The sequence below is a fragment of the Tribolium castaneum genome, chromosome 9 (assembly GCF_031307605.1).
Source record: "Tribolium castaneum strain GA2 chromosome 9, icTriCast1.1, whole genome shotgun sequence".
NCBI lineage: Eukaryota > Metazoa > Arthropoda > Insecta > Coleoptera > Tenebrionidae > Tribolium > Tribolium castaneum.
The window spans coordinates 2,827,397-2,846,282 of NC_087402.1; the positions used below are offsets into that span (position 1 = coordinate 2,827,397).

The following is an 18,886-nucleotide window of genomic DNA, read 5'->3' on the forward strand; positions in this document are numbered from 1 at the left end:
ATCTCTAAATTCCTGTCCATCCGAAAATAATTTATTTCCTCCCGAAGTCAGGTAGTCGTCGACGTCTCATCTCCGTTCCGTAAAACAAACAAAATCTCTAAACCCCATCAAGAATCGCGCATTTCGTTGTATAATTGATACTGCGGGAAGCCGGCCATACCATGGCCATACCCACGCAGTCCATCACATCGAGTCCCGCTGGGAGACAACATCCGTGCCTCTTAGAGCCTTTGTCTTAAACGAACCCTCTCACCGACCATTAAAATTTCATGACCCCGTGTGGACGGTGTGGTCCTAATTGCCGAAACTGGGTGGAAAAAATCAAAACGGGAGCCGGACCATTATTTATAACGGACGACCCGAAAACACCCAAATATTTACACAACGGCGTAAAAAGGTGACCCCCTACAGGCACTACGATCTACCTGAGGGACCCCAGGAGGTGACCAGCGACTGCCAAAACGGTGCGTGCCTAATGATGGACACGTAATTAGTGGGAAAGTGGACCCACGCACACGGAATTTGTCTAAGATGGACGTTATAATAAGCCACTTTTTGACCGGATGAGTTATGGGCTGTTGACGGCTCGATTGCGGCCCAAGGGGGCGATTTTAGTGGACCCCAAGGCGCGGAAATGCTCACTTTGTGCCCATAAAGTTACCAGCCTACACGACCAACTAGCTTTACTGAACTTTTTTCTAATCAAAGTCCTATTAAATTTCTATAGATTTTAAAATAAAGAAGTTTACAAATTTTGAGTAAAAAAATGTTATTGGCAAAAATTCCTAATAGAAATGTCTGTGCGCGTTGACACGCTAGGGACGGATTACCATGCACAGGGCGTGTCCTTTCCGAAATCCATTTTTTGGTTTGGTCCTTTAATAAAGCCCGCCGACAATCGCGTGTCGTTGTGTATGACGTGTTAGCGTTTCCATTTTAGTATCATTAAATTCTCAGATCGATGAGGTGGGTTTTTTGCCCTTAATTTAAAAACATCGTCACGTCTATGTGTGTACATTAAATTTTATTAGGTCTCGAATCCCGTCGAGAATCGGATTTTTGAGTTTTTTCCCAATGGTCCCATCAATGATCGGTATTTAACACCTCGGTTGCAAGCAAGTATTTTAACGAGGAAAAAAGTCACACGCTGACGGCCATATTAATGCTCGGACTCGGCCTATCATTAATTGCAACTGTGACGGAATGGAATTCGAGAGCTTTTTTCCCGAGTGATGAAGATAATAAACATTAATCGGTGATTGTTTAGGTTTTCGATTCGCATCTTTTCGATTAAGCACGCCCATGTTTGTTTTAAAAATCTCCTCGGAACAATAATGACCCGTTAGGGAAGCATGGGCTCGTAAATAACGCCGTTTCGAGTGATAACCGCAAACATCCATCACTACTCCGGGTAATAATCACTGGAATTAGCCGCGGACCAGCTCGGTGGTCTCGACGGGGACTACCGTAGTCCCACGCATCTCGCAACACCCTGTCACAATACCACTATAATTATGTTATAAATTATAACCGATAATCGTTTAGCGGGGACCGCCTCGAGCTGTTTGGTTTGTTCGGTGACCGCTAATTGAAATCGACGCGGACCGAGAAGAAAACCATGATGCGGGCACTCAAAATTGCTTACCTGACTCCAATCAGGCATAAATCAAGAGCAGAACGCCGAAAATAGGAGAGCTTCGTGTCATAATTGACCGGGACGACTAATTTGATGATGGTCATTGACTTATACACCTACGAAAAGGTGCTTGTGGTTTATAAATAATTTTAAAAAAGGCCTGTGGTTAGGCACGTCGACGAGAATTCAGGCCGAAGTATGCGCGAGGAATTTTGCCTTGATGATAGGCGGACAAACGAGAAGAATATCTTTTGCTCTCTACAATTTTTTACGACAAACACTTATTCCGAATTTGTATAAACAAACATTTTGGAAAAACGCGAAACACGTGCATTATTTATTGCACCAAGACTAAAAATTGTTTCGCATTAATTTCGGAGAACACATCGTAAAAACCCAAAACCTCATTTTCAAAATTCTTTAACTTGTCCGTTATACTCGTAGCTCTGAAGTCTTAACTATCTCTGACTCCCTTTTTCAGACAGTTTTTTTAATCCTTTTCAAATTTCTTTTAAAATTAGCGTTTGCAACTCTAGAACCATATCACTGTCGATTTTTACACTTTGATACATACCTTTTTTCGGAAAAATCGCATTTAAAATTTTCAAAATATTTTTTGGGTGTGGGTATTTTTATTAACACTTGGTGGTATTTTATACAGAATTCAAATTTAACCCCATTTGTTTCTAGTAGTTTTGCTTTCTCGTATAAATTCATAATAAATAAATATAGTTTAGTAAAAAAAAATATTTTGGTGGTGTTGGACTTTAAGACAGACATTGTAATAATACTTGTATTTCAGTCCAAAATAGAACAGTTTACCCATAATTTTAGGAATTCCATTAGAAATGGCTCCACAGAGTTATTTCTCCAGTGCCGCCAAATTCCATTTTGTCCGGAATAATTGCTTGTCGAGTTCGTATGCATATGACTCTCGGTGTAATAAATCAGCCATGCGTCAGCCGTCAAACTCATGTTGCATGTGCAATTTTGTCTTTAAATTACGTTAAATTATGTAAATTGTCTTTGGTCAACACATCGACATCTTCATTAACGGCAAACAATCGTTTTGGCGATTTTTTCCCGGCGTTTGTTTAATCTAAAAACGGCTTCGAATCTCAATTAAATGATGAAGAGCGTCGTTTAAAATTACGAGCGCGTTAAAACCCGACGACATAAACAAGTTAACACGACTTATGTTTGGAATACAAATAGTATATAATTAATTATGTTTTGAATTAAGTACTCGTTTGTAATTCGAAATTTATTCAGCAAACATGCAATTTACATGCCTGAAAATAAGACGAGCATTAATTAACGCCGATATATTCATCGGAATCATATCTCGTGCACTCCAACTATGCATCACTCGCGCGACCAATTAATTTCGGACGCTGCTTTTAAACGCTTTTTTCCCTCATCGGGAGATGAAATAATTTCGCACACGAGCGTTTAAAGATTTTTACATGGCGACGGCGGCGGTGGTGCATTCATGCCGCATGATCGCATGCATCATGGTATTTAATATTCAATTATTCATGAAGCCAGTTTATAAATCGTCGACGGTTGAAAACAACGAGCAGAATACGGCCAATTACCCATTACGGATTCCACAAAATCAACTCGCTTCACTTCGGTTTTAATAGAAACTGGAGAACGGAAGACGACCATTATGGTGCCACAAGTGGCAAAACTGGATGGCGAGATTAAATAGAGATTTTTATTTTTTCTGCGACAGCAGTGATTACGCCGATTAAGACGGGAAAATAATCGGGTAAAACGCACAGAGACCGAACACAATAAATTAAAATTCCTGTCCAAATTGGATACATTAATAAAATTAATCCTGTAAATACAGAAAAATATTGTATAAGCTTCGGTCATTTGGAGATAGTCACTTCATTATTTTTTATTTATGTACTGCAATTACAAATGCGGCCGAGCTTTCAATACAGCTTATCAAAATATGCCGTCCAATTAGAAGGATAAATGATGGAAACCTCCATACAAGGCACCACAGTCGTCTCCTCGTCGGAAAATTAATTCGACTTTGTCTCATTTTCCATTAATTTTTCCCATGTAGTACACGAGAAGGAGGTACGACCAATTTGTTCCGAGGTGTGTTCCGCGGGGCGCTTAGTGAATGGGCGGAATTATTTAAGTTGACGTTTCGCAGGACGTTTAATATGCGCGATAACGTCCATCGCCGTTTTCCTTTCTTTATGAGAGGTCTCGTAATAAATATCCAACAACTCTAATCCTATAATCAGTGCCTTGCAAACAACGGTCGGCCAGTGATTTACCACGTTTCGAGTATGCAACAAGTAACCACGGGGGTTTATCTCTTTGTTTATTTACACTGCCACCTACCTTTTCCCTCAAAAAAAACAACCAAACAACACTCAAATTGATTTTATAACATCACTAGAACGAAAAATAATCGCCGGTTAATGTTATGTAAATTCGGTGTGTTTGTTTTGCGGCCAGGTACCAGTCCGTATCGTTTTATTTGGGCATAAATTCTTTCGAAAAACTCGCAGATATTCGAGCTCGGGTGAGTTATTTGATACTTTTATTATCCGAAAACATCGGACGTGGGATGGGTTTAATGCCGGCGCTGAGGCGAAAACAATCGCGAGATCTTTTACAGGGTGAATAAAAAAATCGATACAAATACTACATAAAGAGCTCCCCGCCCCTGATTATCCTTGTCCAGCTTATTGAAATCTGTTGTACCAGCGTTGCATATTCATCACCAAAACTATAAATCAACGGTCGGTTAGGGCGTGTCCGGCCGCCAACCTTATGTAAACACGCTTTTTACCATTAATAAGACCCCTTTAAAAATTATTACCTTTCACACAGATTGATTACCGAAACGATCGACTACCGATCCCTAATTACCACAAATTAAATTTCGAACCTTCTTAATCTGTTTATAATTATTAGACGTCACGAGGACTTACCTCAGTATCGATCTTCTTGAATTCGACGTCCTCCTCGTCCACTTCGAAATAAAGTTCGGTCGATGTTATGGAGACCATTCCGGGCGCCACCACACCGGGGGCAATCAATTTTGCCTTCGTACTGATATTGACGGGGCCTGGAAGCGAACATTGAAACTCGATTTACCACTATATCAAAAACCACCACCTGTCAGATCGTTATCTAATTCTCGATCGTCGGTCAACAGTTCGCTGTCATCCATCAAATCGTTGGGTTGGATCGGTTGCTGGTTTCTGGTAGCCGCCAGATGGGCGTGGAACTCTTCCCGGGCCTGAACAAAGTGATTCCAACGATAAGTCAAAACAAAAACCGTAAAGAAAATATTTATTTTCGCGGATGTTTCAAACAATTTTTCTAATATCTACAATTTAGCCATATTTCCTATAAAAAACATAAAGTTTGTCCATTTCTTAGTTATATGTGAACAAAATTACAAAATGTTCCATATTAAGTACGTCACTCTTAGAAAAAAATGTTTAAAACCGCCTACACTCTTGACTGACTGGGCAAATATTTATTAATCTTATTTATTAAAAAGCCATAATCTCATATAAGCGGCAATATTTTTTTTGTAAAAATTATGACAACGAATAAGACAAAGTAAAAAATTCAGTATTTTCAGGTTTCAAATATTGCAAAAGTTTTATTAAGATTAAGATTCTAAATATATTGTACAAGTTAAGGACGCCTTGCGTTTGCGTCATTTTTTCGTTTTTATCTTCTTTTAATCCTTTTAGAAGTTAGAAAAACATTTTTCTGTTGGTTGGTAGTGAAAGTGTTATGTAGATACAGCACCACTGTCCAACTTGCGGCCCGTGAGACAAACTTTTTTCTTTGTTTTTCAAACAATTTCTTCGTAAATATTCGCTGAATCACAAACAAATTAAAAATTCTTTCAGAACATTTCAACAGTTTACGTGTACCTATTTATTTATCTGTTGTTTATCTTAGTTAAGTACTTTCTTCCAAATTTGAGAAATTTAATTCATTATTGACTCCATCAGAAACATATTTATAAAAAAAAATAATCGTCAAGTTAGCTTGAAATTATGTTACAACGGCTTACAGCTGGTAAATAAATAAAGTTCTGACGTATTATTAGTATTTTTTTTATTATTTTTGAGCACCGAAATGTTTTAAACAAAAAAAAACTCCAACTTCGTTATCTTAAAATATTACTTTACACAATAGAACGCAAAAGACAGTGTGTATGAAAATTTTTGAAACGATGCATAAGTTAGTGCCGTATGTATGAAATTCCATATTAATTTTCAATCAACAAAATATATGAACTAAGCAAACAATCTCCATCGTTTAGGATTGCTTTCTAACGACCTAGCAACTTTATCATTTCTGAAAAAAAAATATTTCAATAAGTAAAGAAGTCATCAAATCAATTTTACGTTGTTATTATTAAAAGAGATTCCTTTAAATGCATACAATAGATTATTCCTCGAATGACTGAACTTATATCTGATGAACTTAAAAAAAGGAATACAATTAACAAACTTATTTCTCCTTAACAAGCCATGTTGCACAAATTTAGAATTTTAAAATTGCGCTACGAAATTACCATTAACCCAATAATAAAGAAAATGAGACAATAGCTTTTATATCTTTGAAATAAACGAACTTTCCGAACTTCATTAGGTTAAACAAATTCAGTCACTTCTCAGCGAAACTTCTTATTGAATCAGTAAACTTACTTGCAAGATGGCATCCTCGGGCGCCCCATGTTCGATCGCCGCCTTGAGGCTCGCCTCCGGATGCGTCGTCCCCAAAGGATTATGAACGAACCTCTTCCTCCTCCTCGCATCATCCTCCCAAGCGTCCAACTTCCAAAACTCACTCAACCTAAAACCGACTTTGTAACAAACCCAACTTCCGTCTTGTCAACATACTTAGCCGCCGCTGGATCCATATACCCCCAAGCACCGTGCTTGTTCGATAAGATATTCCGGATTTTTTCCAACAACCGGCTGGCTATAACATTATCGCGACGTCTTGCCGCCGTTATCAAATGATCACACATTCGTTCCTCCTCCTTCCGTTCCATCAAAGTCTGCGCGCATTGCGACTACAAAAAAATATTATTACGAAAAACGCAACCAAAACAGGAGAAAATACCTCAAAATCGGCATGTTTGAGCACATCGTCGGCTCGCATCCGATTCAAAATAAACTCAGCCTCGTTTGCGACTCTCACGATGTGATCTTTCATCGCATGTGATAGTAAACGGCCCTCGTTGATCAATTCAATGAAAGCCAAACCGGCGTGCTTCTGTAGCGAGTTTTGCCACTCTTGCGAGCAAAGCAACATTACTAGCTCTACGACGGAGTTACTATTTTTGAAAGTGGTAAGTCCTTTGCCCTCCATTAGTAGTTCTTGTCCGTGGGAACCGACCAAAGTTTTCGAGAGAAAAGGGGCGAAATCTACCATTATTTCCCTCAAAAGTGGACAAACTGATCCGAGCGCCATCTCCAGTTTTTGGGTGAGAGACGCTTCGCGTGACGGTGTGGGCACAGAGATGTGATCTACTAGATTGCTGACGGGGAGATCGTCCGGTCGGATTTGCGCCGGAGTTTGGATGACGTTATCCGGAACTCGAACCACTGAAATTTCCGGGTGGTGTTTCTCACCGCGATCCGGAGCGATATTACCTTCAATGTCGATCATTTCGGTCATGTTTTGGAGGTTCCGCGTGTCTTCTTTCGACTCGCCGTCTTCGTTTAGGTTAATATCGGTCCAGTTTTCGTCGTTGTTGACTTTATTATCCTCAATTGTTATCTCGCTGTTCGATCCTACGTTATTCGTTTCGGACGAATTGACCGAATTGATGTCCTCGACTGAGTCAGTACTCTACAAAAAGCCAGTTTAGGGTCACACTAGTCTCGCTATTTCGAAAAAATCATGCATCCCTAGGTGCACCTCGAATCATAAAAACCCAAGACCGGTGCTTAAAAAATTCCTTCAAGCGGTTAAAATTGCATTACCTTTTTAACACGAGCATTGTCACGACCTCGAGCATGCCTTATTCCATCCAAAGAATAATCTACAGAGAACCCATGTCCAAGAGAAGGACGCTGTCTAGCGTTAACCTGTTAAAAGGCACGCCGCAGCAAAGCAAAAGTTAGTACGGACTATAATAACATTAACATCCACCAATCATCATTATTCCATTCAGTCAAAATGTATTAGAAAATTAAAGAGAACACATCCAAAAACACTAACTAGTCCATTCATAACCATAACCCAACTCGCTTCAAGAAAAAACTACCTTGATTGACGGCGGACCCGAATGAAGATCGTTCTCTTGAACCACTGAATTATTGTCCTCCATGACGTATTCCGTGATTACGTCGTAATCGCTGTCTTCCTGAGTGGTCTGGTTGTGCACAGAACGCGAAGCTACAAGAAGCAAAAATTTCACTCAACTCGGTCCCAATAGCTAGATTTTACAAAGCTTAAAAAACAGTCGAGCGTTACTTGTTCAACATCTTAAAAAAAACACACAAAAAGTGTCAGTGCGAATGTTTATAGCCATTTGTGACCTCAAATTGTTAAATTTATAAAATGTGACCCGGCGCATCCACCATTTTTACCAATCATCTAAAACCCATTTTCCTTATTAAACTTCATAACATGGTAACAATCGCATTGACTGATCAAAACTCATGCACTACCAGCGCCCTCCGGGCGCCCAAAAGCCTACAGTGTTTAGCCAGTGCCACAAAAAAACACGAACATTTCCTTGGACATCCAATTACCTTGGTGGCCGGCAATCGAATTTCTGTGGTAGCGGTGGTCAATTTTATGGTTATGGTGATGCGAATGGTGGTTATTGTTAAGGTTATGGTGATGTTTGACGTAGGAATGCCGATGCCTCACGTAATTGTGATGAGGCACGGCGTTAGGATGTGTGCCCGGCAGGAATTGCGGATAGACGTGGTGAGACCACTGCGGAAAGAGAGGCCTCGCACTCCCCTCTGTTCTCACCAGTAAGCGAACAACACCAGAAACACGTTAGCACAAATGCGTGTCGGTGATTGGCTCAACAATCTCACACACACACTCCAACCACTCACCTTGGGGACTCCCCGAATGCGATGTTCCATTGTTCCGAATGGCGGGGACCGGACTCGGGGCGCGAATCGACACCGGCGGCTCCAGAATATCGCGATATTTCGACACCATCAACACGGAGATGAAATAAACGATGGCGAGAGAAAGGAACTGCGCTTGCTTGGTCTCCTCCTGAAAAGGCAATGTTAGATAATTTCGTTTAGTTCGTTCTAGTTTTAATGCCTGGATGAAGGTTCTCACCACGTCTCTGTAAATAACAGCGCGGAGGCGGTTCACGTCCATGTCCTGCAGGAGCTTCTCGGGGTCCTTGACAGGAGTCGATTGGGATAGATTATCGGCCACGGTCTGGGAAAAAATATAGTATGTAACACGGGGCGAAAATTTCGGTTCGGCAGGCGCGACTCACCTTTGGGGAGTTTTGTCCTCCCCGGATAAATGATTGTAAATGTGCTGCCTTGTGAGTAGCGTTATGTGAAGTGGGTGCAATTGTGTGGTGCGGACGGCTCCTCTCTTTACACTCCAAACAGTTTCGAACTGCACAAGTGCAAACCTAACGCACACACGCACAATAAACATATATACACCATGCCACAAATAAATTATATACACCGTTTAAAAAAATTGTTCATTTAGCTTTCTCTAAATTTTTCCCCATCAAACTCACCAGTCTCAAGCACTGCCTTAGTATCCCTCCACTCGACATGTTTTTCTCGGCCTCCAGTTCTCCGAAATTCAGCGAGCTGGCAAAAATAAGTACATCGGCCATATTTACCAGTCTTTGTAGGAACGAAACGGCCACTTCAATCGGCATGCCTTGAGTCGGCTCAATCACATCCAACTCGCTCTGAAAAGTAGAAATTATCTCTCTAGTTTCCAACTATCAGCTAATGTAATATACATTAGGCGAAGTGGCTGAAGCCAGAAGCGGCAAAAGTCCCCCACATGCGATAATCAAATTATCGGCAAGTTGTGAGATGAGATGAACCGTATTTACGACGAAAATCGCATTTTCGCTACTGTTCACGAAATCGAGAACGGTCTTCGTGGAATGACTCCGCCACACTTGGATGTCGGTCTCTAGTGAAAATAGAACGTCCGAAAGTAGTCGTTGGTGGATGTAGGACCATTTGAATTCGGGGATGCGGAACGGTGGCCGCGTTGGTCCGGGACTAAACATGGGCCTTGTGGACGAAGAACCCGACTTTGAGCGTTTATTATCTGGAAATAAAAATTAGTTGTGCGAAAATTTTATTGATAGAGTTACCAAAATGGTTAGGATCGACTTGTGTAGAAGTCGAAGCACTTCTCGGTCTCTTCTGCGGCGAATTTTGAGCTTGGTTTTCCTTCCCACCGTCTTGCTGTCCGTTCGGCAGACTCCCCCTCCGCTTTGCTTCCTCGTGAGCGTTTTCCTGCGTCTCCTCACTCGACGTATAATGACTAGGATCACAGATTTGTGAAATCGTTGGTATATTTTCAACAGCAGGCACTTCGCTAGTTTCGGTGCCTTCGTTTTTAGAATCATCGTTACAACTAGGTTCCGGAATGTTCGCTTCTAGACTAGATTCAACATTGGACGGCTCTAATTCTACAGACACAGCACTAATTTCAACGATTGGCACAGCTTCGGATATTTTATTATCAGTCGGTTTATCACTAACACTATCGAGTTTAGAATTTTCATTGTCCGATTTCGCTTTATTGTCGGTTTCTTCACACACTTTCTCCGTTTCTTCCGTCGGTGTTAAGTACCTCTCCGACTCGCTATCTTGGACTTCCTTCTCAGGACTTGTCGGAATGTCCTTCGTAACTTCGACAACCTCGTTCACGGCTTGGATAATCTCCTCGTCTTGCACGACCGGAGACAGCGAACCCACGTCGCGCTCCTCCAGCAGTTTCTCAGAATTACTCAAAATTTCCTGGACTATTTCCTCAATTATCTCATTCTTGGCCGCCTCCTCGCTGATGCGGGTGGGGCTGCCGAAGCTGGGGCTGCTCTCATTGTGAATACCGTTACACACCTAAAATAATAGTATTGTATAATTATTAATATAGTCGGGCAGGCAGAGAATTTCTGTCTTTGGTTTAAAAAAAAAAATTGTCTGCCTCCGAAAAAAAAATACCGGGGAGCCTTCGGTGGCTTCCGATTCCGGCGTGTCCTCGGCCACTTGGCTCTTAATGGGCGAGTCTTGCGAAAACGGCGACTCCTTCCCTATCTTGACGTCGCTGTACAGATCGCTGGTCCTCGAATCCAGCGAAACGCCTTCGCTGTCTTCATGTTTGGCGAGATAGGAAGCCGGACTTCCTTCCGACATTGTGGAATTATAATCGCAGCTGCAGACAGGTTCCGACTTGTCCGTTTCCGCTTCGATTTCTTGCAAGGGATGGGAATTATGCCACTCTTCTGAGTGACAACCGTTCGAGACTTGAGTCTGTTGATCCCAACCCGAGATCGTACTGATGGGATGTTGCTGACGCACCAAAGGGTCCGTGATGTTGTCAGCCCGGTGACGTTCGTAGTGTTCGTACATTTGGGCGAATTGTAGCTTGAACTCTTCGTAAGACACCTGCGGAAACACAATTAAAAAAAATCAAACAGTTACACAAACATACTTTTGAGTGCACTATTGCGAGAGTGTCAACCCAGACTCGCCATCCGCCGTATTCGTATTTGATGGCGTGGTGGAGCAACATCCGGAAAAGGGAATACACCATGTCGGAGAGTTTTTGTTCTTCGGCGTTTTTCGGATGGATGTATGCCATTGCGATGAGCCATTCTTGCCACACTGACATTTGTAAAACTGTTCTCCGATTCTCTCGATTGTTATTGCATAGGAGCGTCATATCAGAGAGGAACATTTTCTTGACTTCGAGGAGGTGCTCGGTTTGTTTGGATTGACGGATCAAGGTCGCCACTACCTTAAGTATCACTGGAGAAAGAAATAAGAAATGTGGATGCAACAGGTTTTACGATTGCAATAAAAATTTTAATAAAATGTAGCGTAAGATCGAACGCCAAAATAAATAACATTTCTGAATCAGCAGAAATCTCGGTATAATGAATGCGGTGCACAATTTGAATTTAATTCAGCGTCATTGTAAAACTCCAGCAAAAAGCTCCCCGTTTTGAGCTGCCCTCTCGCCGGGCGAATTGTTTTAGATAGACAATCTCCCTCGCTCCTTATTTCGTTTAGTTATTCAATTTGGTGCCGAGCTCGCGGCAAGTTAATTTCGTCTACTTACTGGGATTTTCGAGCCGGAAGTGCGATTCCGGTTCCGGATGTCTCGTGTAAAGAATCTGTTGGCTGATGTGTTCCGTCATGATCTCGTATAAAACATTGTAAGTCGGTATGGTGAGGACGTCCTCGTTTAATAACAGTCGTTCGGAGAGCAGCGTGTACAAATTATGCGGGCTCATAACGTCGTATTTTCTTTTATGAGTGCTTCGACTCAAGAAAAATCCCAGCAATTTCAAGGCTTGCAGTCTAATTAACTGACTCTCAGACGCCAGCAGTTTGAAGATAGTGCGGACGCCGTGTTTTGCGTCGAAGGCGGGAACCATCGACGACGGATGCTCAGACATCAAGCCGATCAACATCTGAAGAACGTCGTGCAGGTTCTCGTTTTCGTGCATCGTCGTTAAGTAATTTAAAATGCTTTGTAGCTCGTCGTCTTTGACGCCATTGCCGATCATTATCAGTTGTTTCAAAAACAACAAAATAAACTGCCTTATACTGTGGATCTCCTTGTTATCAGGGCGTGGCCCATCTACAGACAGAAATTAATTTTCGGTCCGTTTTTAACACAATCACATTTACCTAAACCCTTCGGCGTAATCCCACTTTTCGCACGAGGATTCACAACCCAATAATAGTACTTCAAAGTGTGTATTGTTTGGAGCACGGTTGAAACGCGTCGCACATTTGAATAGATCTGTGTGTCTGAGAGAAATTCCGACGATAAATAACTGTACAGTCTTGCTTGAACCATCGGATTGGTGTGGACCCATAAAGCCGGATTGAAGAGTACGTGATCGAGAAGCTGCCAGGTGAGGAACGAGAAGCAAAACAACTAAATCAAAATTGATTAAACTGCTCCCGGTACTTACCCATTCACATCGTTTTACTTTAAAACAAATTAAAAAGGAAAACACGAAAAGAAGCAAACAACGGATACAACATGCTTGGATAAGTACTGGTTAGTAAAAAGCTCAGAATGAGTCGATGCTTTTAACACTCTGTAGGGAACGCGACTGCACTACGAAAACCATTAATTTTCTCACAAAACATGCTAAATTTTGTCCAAAATTATCGGCAAATGTTAACTATGCCAATTATAACTAGGGAAAAATCATGCATCAGAGAAGAAACTTCCTGTAAAATTATTATAGACACATTTTTGTATCATTTATCTATTTACTGTTACTCGGGTTTGTTAAAATTTTTACCTGTTTGAGTAAAAGTTCGCTGTTGGCACTGAGACAGGTGACGAGGTATTTGGTGAGACTGAGAAACGATCCTAGGACGTCCAAAGTTAGGTGTTCCCTGGAGGACCTCTGCAGCATGAAACTGATGACTAAAAAGCCCCTATTCTGTATCATATGTTGCTGGACAGTCTGTGAAGTCTCTACTAGTTCGCATATGAAACCCAGAAGCTTTGAGCTGTGGAAGTTTCCTTTCAGAACCAAACGTTTGAAAATTAATCGCAACACGTTACCACAAAGTGGGATCTCTTTTCGAATCGGACGATCCGTTCGTTTCGTAAGGCAAGTCCAGTTGAGAAAACAGCGGAAACAGCACTTGGATGCCGCCGATCGAATTCAATGTACTGTGGATGGAATGTGTTATCACAGCTTTCACGTCCTGGAAAATCACGTGCAAAAATTGTTTCATCGCGTAGATGGTTTCCATACTTGCAACATGAGAGCGTGGGGGGTGTGGACGAAATAAGATATATTTCCCTTAGGAGCGGATTGCAGACAAAGTTGACTATCCGTAGCTACTGGATTGTACATGAAAACGATGGCGCTTGACAGTTTTCCATCATACAAAACCTAGAAATTTATTCCGGACGTCTATCACAGAACCAGCGATCCTTAATCTAAATGCAAAAACGAAAACACCTAACTCTAAACTCATGCTCGACTCTACCAAGCCCAAAAAAATAACAGAAAAATTTCAGACGCGGCGTTTAGAGCTCGGCGAAAATGTGCAACAAAAGGGAAAAAAATGCTTACGGATCGTGCATCTGATGCAGTCATGCTAGAGATGGACTCACTGGTATTATCACTCACCCTTTTATGATTGTCGGGTAAATTAATGTTACACTCATTATCAAACCGAAACTGGCTCTGAAAGCGTGTTATTATTAACAATTACGAATTGTACCGCCGCTACACTCACTTTATATCCGGGTCCTAATCGGTGCATTGCGCAAATTTGATGCGTGGTTAGAGCCTCGCTGAAGAGATAAATCGCCGACATTTGACCGCAAAACACTCTTTCCTCGTCCAGCTCCGGCGTCGCCCCAATGTAACACTTATCGAAAGGCTGCAACACGGCCAGTGCACAAAAACGCGCTTTTTCACCCTGTAAACGAGCAACTTACGTCGTTGGTCGACACGAACCATGCCATTTCCGTGCTAGAAGCCAGCTGTCCATTAACCAAACACTTAATTTCGCTCTTCGTCCATCGATTGTAAATATAAACAACGGCCAACATGTACCACTGAAACCGACAATGATTACCGGTCGATAAACGGCCCTTTCATACCTTCCGCGGCTGAAATTCGTATTTGACGCAGTGCTGGAAGCCCTTTCCTTTGATTTTCATCGACGTTAAAACGAGACAATTGCCAACGAAATGCGCGGTATAACCGACACCTTTGCTGGTTTTAAAACTGGAATTTATCAAAGTTACAATAAGCAAATGCGACCCGAGGGAAAGCGCTCACCAATACAAATACGGTTTCTCCCTTTCGATGTTGACGGAGTTTATGGGATCGAGACGAAACCAAGTCGTGAACGTGAAACCGCTTTCGTACGGCCACTTCGCCAAAGGCGGCAGGACGATGGCCTGAGAATAAACGCATTACCAACGAAAATAACCAAGAGTTTGATAAAATGTTTATACGATCGACGCTTGAAACCTGTCAAGCTGAAGCTACCTCTTTAAGAGTAAAAATAAAAGTTTTCCTGATGTTTCAAACTAACTCGAGCTACTCCTCGTCCATAATAAAGCAACTTTTATTCCACATATTTTGTTTCATTTAAAAACATCTCCCAGAATTTCTAAATTATTTGCCCTAAAAGCATGCCAAGAAAGCTTCATTTCATCGATATTCCGCACAAAATAATTATTTACTTGTTTTAAAAAGCAGACATGATACTAAAAAAACAACCAACATTTTTTTAAAGCCATTGTAATATTTATTAATGGTTGCAAAAATGGTGGATGCGCCGGGAATATCTCAAGAAATATCTCCTTGATTAATTTTTTAGTCCCACAAGTCAGCATTTTAACGTGGCGTGGGTAGACGTATATAAATAAAAATAAAACCCGGCTTTTATTAATTTGATGAAAACTCTAATATGCGCTCCAAATTCATGGAATTTCTTTTGATGCTGTTTTAAGTCTCTTTATTAATTTACGTTGAAACTGCTTCCAGATGCAATTTTTCTTAGGAAATAAAGACACTTCCAACTTGATGATAGTTCGTTAAATTGAGTTTAATTACTAAACGTCTTGGTTATTTGAAAGCCACTCTCCCGAAGAAACAGGCTATATATTTCCGAGCATTTTATTACCGGTTTTATTCTACTTTGCCATGATATAATAAACTCTCGAGTTATTTTCCTGCGAGACGAAATAACAAACATAAAAAAATCGTGTAATCTTTACCGATCCCTTCCGCCCCGGAAAACTGAAGAAGACGTCCGGTCCCGTCCTCTGGGGCATCTGTCTGAGTACGTTTAACAACTTGGCCGAATGACGCGGCTATAAAGCAAACACTGTTATAAAAACGTCGCTATTTTAACATAAAAGTACTCACCCATTTGCCGTTAATGGCTTTCATGGCACCGAACAACAATTTCAGCTCTTTCACTGTAATACTGTAACTGGCCAAAACGCCCAGCATTTCGATTAAAAGATCTGAAAACAAACACACGAGACACCCAATTTACGGCTTTTCCGTTCTCTCTTCGCCTTTTATAAATTACCTGCAACGACAACGTCCGCATTCCGCAACCTCTTCAGCACATGTTCTATCAGACCGACATCTGTGCAAGCTTGTAAATTGCGAACGCTCTTTCGGAGGATCGCTATGAAGACGCTCCATATTTCAGCCTGCAACGGAAAAAAACAACACGTCTCTCTATCGCCAGAAATACACCACCAGCGATCTCATATCGCGAGATGTTGCTGCCTCTCTGCATTCCTGCGGCTTGGGGGCAAACCGCGAATTTCTAATTTGCCAACGAATAAAATGAAATAGAACGTCACATGAAATGGAAAAAAAAAACAAACGAAATCAAAGAAACATGAGAGTTGATTCATTTACAGCCCGAGGACCATAAAAATCACCTACCCACAAATAAAATAATTAAGCGGGGGAATTAATATCCGGCGTGTCTTTTGCCCAATCGATAAAACATGTTTCATGCCGAAGCACGCGCGCGGTTTGTACACAGAGAAGCATACACAATTTTTTTTAGAAAGTGCGACCGCTTTAAATCCCCAGCGAACTAATTCTCGTCACTTTCTTCATCTTTTTGAGACGAGGTGAATTCAATTTACTACCCTCTCTTAGAGAAAAGTATACATTATATCCCTAGAGAAAAAGTATCGCTGCCTTAGAATTAAAATTGCTACTTAATCATAAACTCACTTTTCATCAATTCTCTACGAATTGTTTGCAGGAAAAATAAAAATTTTGATTAGGGTAAAAAAAAGAAGGTAATATATTTCGCAAATTGCCTGAATAGTTGCAATAAAATTCCCTATTTGTCCCTCAAGGACTGTGATGAATAACTCAAATGGTGAGGTAAATATTTTGTGTTCTGTTCGCATTTTTCCTTAAAAATGCACCGACATGCTTTCCGTTCTGAATCCAGAGTGGGGACTTTGCTGTCTTTATTTTGAAATTTGTTTTCGCTCAATCACGATCCGAACAATCCGAGACCGGATTGACGCAGCATATTTTTCAATTCATAAACCCCGTCTGCACGAAATGACAGTTCACCTCCGGGCAAAATTCTAAACTCCTCAGACGGGCTAACCTAGATTTGCAGTGTTCTTGATGTGTGTGTTCCATTACAGGAACGCTGACTCCGTAAATCCCGTTCTAATAGCGAGTTTCTCGCTGTTAAATACTCGAAATCGGGGTCGAGTATTAAAAAGTTTTGATAAATTTTTTGTTAAACCGATCGTGAGGTATCTTTATTGCGAGCGATAAATCGTTGCAGCGGTGATACTAATTGCAATCGGGGAATTTTAAACGGTAATTTCCGGCTACGAGTGTTTCAGACGACCACTTATTTCTCGATTATTTGTTGTAATTTAGAGCGGCGATTAATTTCACGTGCGATTGTCCGCGACTCAATCCGAGCTTTCGCCGGCCGAGAAAGCGAAAGAAAAAAGAATTTAGGTAAAAATCCCTCTTTGACGAATTCCCCGTAATCCTCTCACAATAAAAAAGGAATCGTTTAAAAGCTCTTCTCGATCTTAAAGAACTTTTATACATTTCCCAGTCAAATTAATTGGGACTTCTTTTTAATTATTCGTCGTCGAACTAATTGAAGTGTGAATTTAATTAGAAATCATCTTTCGTTTGTCGCTGCATTGCGGATGTCTGCGCTTTTCCGGAACGATTTTGGTGGATGCGCCGGGCAATTCGTGGTGGTTCTGTCGTTGATTGACGCTACGTTGAGAGGTCGACAGGTCCGGCATTGATGTCACCTGACGCCCCTCGGAACAGATGACACACGTCCGAGTGGCTGATTCATAAATCACAATGATGAATCGGTTCAGACGGTGAGACCGGCGTACCGGACAACATCATCGGCTTTTAGACCGGATCTACACTTTTTTACGACGTCTCAATCCGGACTGGACGCCATAAAACATAAACGCGACCTCTTCCCTAAAGAAACATTCAGACTTCGTACCCGATCATCGCCAAACAAAAAAATCTCTGTTATTGAACGTAATACTTTCTTCTGTAAATGATAATCTGATAAACTTCTCAATATTTTTCCCCGAGTTGGCTAATTGGCCAACTTCAGGTTCAAACATTTGCGAAATTGTAAAATTGGATCCTTTCCGACAAAAGGAGACTTCATAAATTTTGCACGAAATAAAAAATTTATCCAATAAAACCCGATGTTTAAAGCTGGTAAAAACGTAGACCCTTGTCAAATTCGAGAAATATTTCGGTTGGATAAATAAAAGACAAATTTTGTTTATACATTTATTCAGTCGTTCTGGGGCATTAACAAATTACAGATTTATTAATTGGTAAATATTTTGGGTGCATATACAATGAGGTCCATTAAGTAGATTAATTAAATCCACAACAAACATATAGGCCGTAGGAGTTTGTACACAACGTAATCTAATTAAATTACTATTAGTATTGATATTGAAACCAATCGATATTATTCAATTTAAATTCAATCTTGTCTAGCAACCGCACTTTAAAGAAACCTCGCATTCATTAAAAACTACTTTAGGATATCGGAGAGAAAATGTGAAGACTCTTTTAATAAATGTGCATTAAGTAACAAAGGGCAGTGGAGCGAATCAAATCCGATTTTAGAATGAACGTGCTTTTTAGCCTTAGTGGGCGTATTTATGTTAAGGCGCTATTTCCTTTACGAGAAAGCTTTTACCGCATAATTCTTCATACAACACATTATAAAAAAATGTAATAAAACGCACAACACATCAAATTACCTTTAATTCGAAGCAAATGACAGCCGTTTGTACATGCAGTTATCAATTAAATCATCAAATTCGTGTCAAAATCGTTAAAAAGCCGCATTTAAACTCCGCTTAATTAATCGACGAATTCAAGTTTGTTTAACCAAGCTCCTGATAAACTGTCTAGTTCGCATATTTCGTCCACGGACGGTAATTCCATTAGAGACAGGATCCGCGGTAATC

The 18,886-nt window shown here is 40.9% G+C and overlaps 1 protein-coding gene across 4 annotated transcripts in view; it reads right to left on the bottom strand.

Annotated features, from left to right (window-relative positions):
• rg (rugose) overlaps nt 1-18,886 on the bottom strand; it is a 117,685-nt gene that overhangs the window by 38,573 nt on the left and 60,226 nt on the right. For 2 of the 4 annotated variants that reach the window (XM_008193614.3, XM_064359035.1), the window contains 29 exons: nt 15,943-16,069; nt 15,774-15,874; nt 15,623-15,718; nt 14,676-14,797; nt 14,495-14,621; nt 14,330-14,449; nt 14,125-14,271; nt 13,959-14,072; nt 13,635-13,775; nt 13,439-13,584; nt 13,170-13,383; nt 12,541-12,793; nt 11,966-12,490; nt 11,336-11,652; nt 10,846-11,289; nt 9,990-10,743; nt 9,624-9,943; nt 9,390-9,569; nt 9,132-9,275; nt 8,966-9,070; nt 8,728-8,896; nt 8,410-8,628; nt 7,920-8,050; nt 7,636-7,740; nt 6,770-7,501; nt 6,544-6,719; nt 6,349-6,496; nt 4,790-4,913; nt 4,603-4,739 (listed from right to left, as the gene is read on the bottom strand). In XM_008193614.3, the coding sequence (XP_008191836.1) occupies nt 4,603-4,739; nt 4,790-4,913; nt 6,349-6,496; nt 6,544-6,719; nt 6,770-7,501; nt 7,636-7,740; nt 7,920-8,050; nt 8,410-8,628; nt 8,728-8,896; nt 8,966-9,070; nt 9,132-9,275; nt 9,390-9,569; nt 9,624-9,943; nt 9,990-10,743; nt 10,846-11,289; nt 11,336-11,652; nt 11,966-12,490; nt 12,541-12,793; nt 13,170-13,383; nt 13,439-13,584; nt 13,635-13,775; nt 13,959-14,072; nt 14,125-14,271; nt 14,330-14,449; nt 14,495-14,621; nt 14,676-14,797; nt 15,623-15,718; nt 15,774-15,874; nt 15,943-16,069 (6,438 nt within the window). Of the gene's footprint in view, nt 1-4,602; nt 4,740-4,789; nt 4,914-6,348; nt 6,497-6,543; nt 6,720-6,769; nt 7,502-7,635; nt 7,741-7,919; nt 8,051-8,409; nt 8,629-8,727; nt 8,897-8,947; nt 9,071-9,131; nt 9,276-9,389; nt 9,570-9,623; nt 9,944-9,989; nt 10,744-10,845; nt 11,290-11,335; nt 11,653-11,965; nt 12,491-12,540; nt 12,794-13,169; nt 13,384-13,438; nt 13,585-13,634; nt 13,776-13,958; nt 14,073-14,124; nt 14,272-14,329; nt 14,450-14,494; nt 14,622-14,675; nt 14,798-15,622; nt 15,719-15,773; nt 15,875-15,942; nt 16,070-18,886 lie in introns of all 4 variants that reach the window. The other 2 variants (XM_015979085.2, XM_015979084.2) reach the window with 2 other exon arrangements.